The sequence below is a fragment of the Balaenoptera acutorostrata genome, chromosome 8, assembly GCF_949987535.1.
Source record: "Balaenoptera acutorostrata chromosome 8, mBalAcu1.1, whole genome shotgun sequence".
In the NCBI taxonomy this organism is placed as follows: domain Eukaryota; kingdom Metazoa; phylum Chordata; class Mammalia; order Artiodactyla; family Balaenopteridae; genus Balaenoptera; species Balaenoptera acutorostrata.
In genome coordinates this window covers 11,740,907-11,748,157 of record NC_080071.1, presented here as the reverse complement: position 1 = coordinate 11,748,157, position 7,251 = coordinate 11,740,907, and the positions used below count along the sequence as shown (strand labels likewise).

Genomic DNA, 7,251 nt, shown 5'->3' with positions numbered 1-7,251 from the left:
AGCTGGGCCCGTGAGCCACAATTGCTGAGCCTGCGCGTCTGGAGCCTGTGCCCCGCGACGGGAGGGGCCGCGATAGAGAAAGGCCCGCGCACCGCGATGAAGAGCGGTCCCCGCACCGCGATGAAGAGTGGCCCCCGCTTGCCGCAACTGGAGAAAGCCCTCGCACGAACCGAAGACCCAACACAGCCAAAAATAAATAAATAAATAAATAAATAAAAAAAAAAAAAAAAAAAAAAGATAGAATGTGTGTGTGTACTGTATATATTTTTTAAATGTGCCCTCCAGATATTTTAATTTTTCCCTTGGTCTTCTGCAAAAGGAAGATATGTAACACATCTTCAAATATACTTAGAGCTGTATCTTAATATTAATCATAATGATGATCTTGAATTACCAGGAGAAAAAAAGGGTACTCTCTTTAGAAAGGCAGAAAAATACAATTTGTAACTATTTTTACCTGTACTCAATTACAAGATATCCAAGCACATGAAAGTTACCCCCTTGTTTAAAACAAACAAACAAACCTACTATCCACCCCATCAAAAAACACACTCCAAGGACTCTAGAAGCTTACTGAACTACAAGTACCAATATTAGTTTCATCAGAAAAACCAAGAAATGGTGGTATTGTCCAGTGGAGGACCTGGGCAAAAATAAACTATTCTTCAATTTAATAATGTAAAAACAAATATGTCACTTAAGTCCTTGAAAAGCACTGGAAAAATGTGTGTGCAAGTAACTGAAATCTGTGAAACAGTTACAATCACCAAAATAAGGAAGGCTTAATTTTTTCTATTTTACTTAAAAAACAAAAACAAAAAAACAAACTGGTGATCAGTTTTTGATAAATTCTGGATTTGCCACATCTCCAGAAACTGTACAAATACAGTTCTTTGTTTTACTTATATTATTTATAACATGTGTATCACAAGGCAAATTTGCTTCATGCTTTACTTCAGTAAAATGGAAATAAAAACCTTTCTCCGAAATCGGCACTAAAGTTGTTTTGAGTTCTTAATAGCAAGGAGATACATCCAACTAAAAGCAGAATGAACACAGTCATACTACACATCAAATCAAAATTATTTTCTTTATATCATCAGCAATGAGTAACTCCAGAGGTAGTATGGAAGAAACGAGCATGGATCCTATCAGGTCACAACCAATGAAGAAATTAAATTTATTTTTTCCTATGGTTTTGACCATAAATTGCTTTACATATTCAGGACCTGAATAAAAACCACTCTCAGCAGAAACCCTGGTCCATTAAATCAACTGACATATCAATTTACAACTTTCAGGACTGCAGATATAAAAAATGTAAAGTATAAAATTATGAAGTTTGAAATGGTTTTAATCATATTCATTAAAAATATTTACATTTCCCAGTACTTACTTGACAAAACCCCTTGCAATATAATTCTACTCTAAACTTTTATTTATAAAATGAGGCTCATTTATGAGATTTCAATGAATGTTATACTGCAAATTACTTACATTCTGTAAAATATTTTAAGAACTTTTCATATCAAAGGTAGTTTATATTGGATTATCTGAAACCCAATAGTGCCCACAGATGAGCTTCTTATAATTCTTTTCATTAATGCTTGGAAAGCACTGTGAAAATGAAAAGTGCTGTTAAGTGCTATCATCTCCCTTAAATTTTCACTTATACTGTGTGCACATTGTGAAATAAACACATATGCAGCATGTCCATGTTTTGATATGTATTTTTATTTCCCTGCAGTTTTCACTTATCAAGAACAAGTAACAGGGAAAGTTGTCTGAACTAGTGCATAAACAAACATTCTGAAACACCACTACACGTATCTAATATACAAGAACCGTATAAAAAAAGTCACTAAAACACTACACTGTGAAGGTGTCCAACGCTTACAGTCAGACGTTTTCCAACCCGTTACTTGCCTTGTAGCCACAGGAAAACTCTCCAAAACTGAAAAGACAAAATCTTGCCACGACCCCCCCCTCCCAGCACCCGGGATGGCTCGATATCTAGACCTCCAATGGTTACTGCAATCACACAATGCAGTACATACCTGGCAAAATATCCTTTATGTGGTGTGGTACAGGTAAAGCCAGTTAAAATATGCAGTCTTCAGATAAAATGTAATCCTTGAAAAATGTTCATACCTGCACAGTTTAAATGTGCTAGATGCATAATTTTTCCTAGTCCTTTTTTCTGTGTCATCATTTTTTATAAACTGGTATTATAAATAGAAATATACATTCAAAATATATGGAAAAGTGAGTTACTACATTAAATTTGCATGTATCGATCCATCCCTTTCCCCTGCACAGTAATAGAAAATACTATTTTGCCTTGAACTTCATATTTGACAGTGAAATGCCACTAAAGTATTTACCAAAAAGTCCATCTAGTCAAATTGTGAAACAAAATGAACCAAGTGAAAACTTTACAGTTCCTTTAGAAAAAAATTACAAGAATTTCATTTCCTAGCTATGAATCTTTTTAACTTTTTAGACACAAAGTTGGATTTATTTTTTACAAGATACAAAATGTAAACATGGCAAAATAAATAGTTAAAACAAGTGATGCAGGATCCCATTTCATGCTCATGATCCCATTAAAGAATTATTTTTTAAAATCCATTCAGTTGCAAATTCAAGTGCAAAAGCATGATGATGAATATCTACTATTCAAGTAACAGAAATAATATTGATGATACAAATAAACTATATTACAAGGTAGTGATTTTCCCAATTTTACAAAATATACATCATATATCGATTTAACATCCGATATACTCTTGTCCATTTAGGTCCATTGTTACGCTCTGTGATCCACAGAGTGTCGCCTTTTGCATTCAGCTGGAATATGAATGACTGCACACCATCAGCACAGGTCAAAGCCACATGTTTTAGGTTATGTCACTTCCATAGCTACTGTTGTCTCTGCTATTCCATTTAAACCCAATCTTTCTGGTTCATGGTTCTCTCTATAATAAGGCAAAGAGTAAAATAAACATTAATACTCTCTAGAATATGATGTGTATCACTTAGTATTTATAGATACATTTTTATGTAATTACAACGAAACATATACTGCAGAAGAACATCTCCCATTTTTACAATTTCTATACAGGAATGAGGAAAAGTTTTCTTCAGCTAAAAAATCCTAGTAATTCCTAAGAACTTGATTATAACTATTTACTTAGGAAAGACAGTAATTTAACACAATATTTCAGTAGAAGCCAATGATAAATTACTTATGAAATATATAACATATGACAATCCAAGTGTTTTTACAATAGATGGAGCATATGATGCTCAAAAAGAATAATCATTTGGAGCACAATATTACTTAAATTATTTTCCACTATAGTTTAATTTTACAGGTTTAAGGTCATGTAGTTATTAATCCATGCAAATAATTTTTTTGATTCTCACGCATTAGTGTTATAGAAAGAAAAAATCTGGAATACATTATCATGGATTTAGTTAATTCCAGAATATTCTCAATTTTAAAATATACATAGAATAATTTACTTTCCCTTTGTGTATAATACTGAAGAAAATACAAATTTTGATTTGAAAACTAAAGCTCTGGAAGCTAATAACAACTCTAGCCTTCTGGACTGTCTACACTACAAAGAAGTAATAGAAGAATAAATGAAGCTTCTAAAATAGACTGATGTATTTTTTCAGTTTGATGGTTCCCAAGTTGATGTGGGGTTTTTTTCCTTTTTTTTTTTTACAGTTCTGATTGGCATTTAAACATCCTACCAGTGACCTCAAACAAATGATCTACGTCACAGAGCTTTAGACTAAGCAGATATTCAGTATCTGTTGAAAAGCAAGTCAATCAATTGACAAGACATCTATTGCCTGAGCGGTTAAGAAAAAAGAAAAAAAAAAAAGTCGTTTTCCTCCCACAGGATAGCCAGCAGAAAGGGACAGAATGATACTTGAAACACACACACACACACACACACACACACACACCTTGCTATGCTGCTGATGGCACTGCTAGGAGTAACCTTTGGCACTCTGTCCATACTGGCAGCAACTGTGGCAAGTTTTAAGGCTGTTGGCGATGGTGCTGAAGTCCGTGTATTGATATGCACATTGACTGGAGAAACAACACTGACGTTATTGAGGTGCACTGCATTTGTCAGGCAGGAATTGTTCATGGGAAGTGTTTGAGGACTGCTTGTGCACAATGCTGGGATTAAGTGGTTTGTAGTGGTGTGGCCAACTGTCCTTACAAGTTGTACAGCTGAAATCCCTGGGCTGGATGATAAAGCCATGTTGGTGGAGTATAACGTTTTAGAGGTTCCTGAAGGAGAAGGAAAAAAAAAAATCGTTCCATTCAAGTCATGAGACATTAAACTTTTTAAAAAATTAGGAGCTTAAAAATAAAAAGAAATGCAAACATTTGTAATCTAGTTAAATACCAAATTGACCTTCCACATAACGGCCTCTCCAAAGAGACCTTCTGATTGGTAACATATTCACCTGTTACAACCCCAAAGACACCCTCTTTCTACTAGCCTACACAAAAGGGTTTGCAAAGTATTCTGCTGCCTCCATATTTGGAAACTGTATAATAGGACAGAGAGGTCCTCTCTGGAGATTGAGGGCAGGTGGAGACGAAGGTTGGACTTCCATTAGAATTTACACATGCAAGAACATCAGTAAGGAAGTGCAATCACAATCACGGGTATATGTAAAAGCAAGAGGAAAACCCTAGGGTCTGAGCAGTAGTTGAGGGCTGATAGGAATAGCAAATCTTTGAGGACTCTGTAGTAAGCAGCAGAAATACGTTCACAGCAATGCTGTATTTCATGAGAAGGAGTCAGAGAAAGCAGGCCTGTGAGTACGTAAGACTGGGAAGGTAAACACAATTTCCAATTTACTGATAAACTGTATTTTGCCTTTTTATAAATGTACAAATGATTCAATGATGATGGTTAGCAATTAGCTCGATGTGTTGCCTAAGACGTGAGGCAACTGACAGTATGTGGATAAAACGAGGCACGGTGAAGTGTTACATAGGTAGGAATCCAGTGGGTGTGGGAGGAAACAGGGAGCAGGCCCTATGTGAATTCTAGAAAACATCCAGCTATTCCACCATACATTTCCATAGATATTATGAAGAGTCCAGATTGATTTCTTGTACGATGTTTTCCCTTGGATTTGAAAACCAAAAAACCATACCTCAAATCACTGAGTTGCAACTTTGGGCTAGTAAGTATCACATGAAATAACAGGCTTACCTGAAGGCTGGACTACACCGTTTATGTTGTTGTGGCCGGTGTTCTGTTCCTTGGTTACCTCACTGCGACTTGGAACAGGTGCACTGACCACCGCAGATGCAGCAAAATGGGCGCTGGCTGAGTCAAGTGTTTTAGACATACAGTCAGAGGTGCTTGAGCCCTACAAAATAAACAAAATTAAACTCTCAACTTTTTAGACATGAGTTCACGAACATGTTAAGAAAAGAGCAAACTCAAGAGGCTGCTGCCTTTTTCATCTTGAACAGTTACAGGTGTTTAGGTTAAGAGATCTCCATAGACTATTTTCATCATATGAAACAGGAAAGTGACTAAAAACTCGGAAGAAATTATTTATGAGAAAGAGCTAGGGTAGTGAACAACCGAAACCTTTAATGCCCTATTCATTTTTCCAGTAAGTGTTAATGAATGCCTTTAAAAATACTTGACAGTCTACATACTATGGGCAAAATGAAATAACAGAGATGACTAACAGCCATTTTTGTCCCAATGTAAAACTGTGTCTTAGCCTAACGTTTCAGTAGGTTGGAAATACCTGAGATTCAGAAAAGGCAAACAAAGGCAAATTTAATGGTCATATTCCTTTCGATTCTGTATTAAACTGCTTCGCTGTTACTAACAGCTTTTTAGTGGCTTAAACAACATAAGTTTATTCTCATACAGTTCTGGAGGCCAGAAGTCCAAAATCAGTCTTATAGGCTCATATCAAGGTGTTGGCAGGGCTTTTTTCTTCTGGCAATACAGTTTTATACGGTATTTTTACTCTTATCCCGACTGTCAGTCGTTTAATGGTGCCTAGGAAAACCTCACCTAGTGGCAATTTTTTTTTCTTCAGGGAAATGTGATTCAAATAGGCAAAGGGCTATGTTGTCTGGATTTACGGCACAAGTCGAGACAATCACCTCTCAGCTCATGGGGCACGTTCACATGGCACTTAAATGCACAGGTTAGGAAGGAGTTAGGATAGTCCTATCCTTGATAAAAATATTTCTGGGGGAGTAGGGGTGGGGGATGATGGTTCTAAGAGAATATGATTACTTCTAAGAATTCTTAATAACCCTTCCAAAAATATGTACTTATTTCTTTCCTAAATTAAAAATACTATATTTGGCTCTAGTGCTCCTCTCATAAAATATAAACTAGTCACTTAAAATTATGTAAATTAACTGAAAAGACACTTAGGTTTGATCTCCAGAATCAAGAGTGGCAATGACAAGGTTATCTTCTGTGACCTGACTAAAATTTTTTAAAAAAAGACATAATTATGAAAGAAAGGAATAGATATAACCATGATTAAAAGACAGGTTTACCTGTGCTTTTGGATGTGTCTGTTGCGAGGAATGCTGAGATTGCTGTTTCTGCTGAAGCTGAGCAAGTTGCTGCCTTTGCATTTGAACTAACTGCTGTTGATGAGTCTGAAATTGCTCTTCTGTGATACCCCCTGTCACTGGAAAAGGACATTAATTTTAGAAATACGTATGTTTTAAAGTACCTTTAACAACACAAGTAGAATACAATATGAAGTTATTCCACCATTAAGATGAAAAGCAATTTCAAATCACACTATACATCAGCAGCAAAGAACCGAATAAAAACGACCAATCTTTCAGCCAAAGTGGCTTATGCTAGTATCTATGACCTTCTAATGTCACATGCTAAAAAAGTTCCTATATGTAGATTTTACTGTATAACGTAGTTCCAATATAAGGATTCTCCCTTTTATTCAGACTTAAACCATAGTTTAAGCCAACAGATTTGATGTCTAAAATAAGTCCTATCTATAAAAACACGGGCTGGAAATCAGAGACGTGTCCAGCATCCTCGGATGTAATCAACTATGCTGTTACCAACTGTTAAAAGTTACTACATGTCAAATAAAAAGAAGACATTTAAAACTTTTATTTAAAAAATTACTTAAGAAAAAGTTATAATAAGAAACACTTTTTTCAAAGAAATGTAAACAAACTTTCATTCA

The 7,251-nt window shown here is 35.4% G+C and overlaps 1 protein-coding gene across 2 annotated transcripts in view; it reads right to left on the bottom strand.

Moving 5' to 3' along the window:
* Window positions 1-1,071: 1,071 nt before the first annotated feature.
* Window positions 1,072-7,251, bottom strand: part of EPC2 (enhancer of polycomb homolog 2) — a 106,779-nt gene continuing 100,599 nt past the window's right edge. For both annotated transcript variants that reach the window (XM_007183034.2, XM_007183035.2), the window contains 4 exons: window positions 6,587-6,723; window positions 5,259-5,418; window positions 3,985-4,318; window positions 1,072-2,978 (listed from right to left, as the gene is read on the bottom strand). In XM_007183034.2, the coding sequence (XP_007183096.1) occupies window positions 2,906-2,978; window positions 3,985-4,318; window positions 5,259-5,418; window positions 6,587-6,723 (704 nt within the window). In that variant the 3' untranslated portion in view covers window positions 1,072-2,905. The remainder of the gene's footprint in view (window positions 2,979-3,984; window positions 4,319-5,258; window positions 5,419-6,586; window positions 6,724-7,251) is intronic.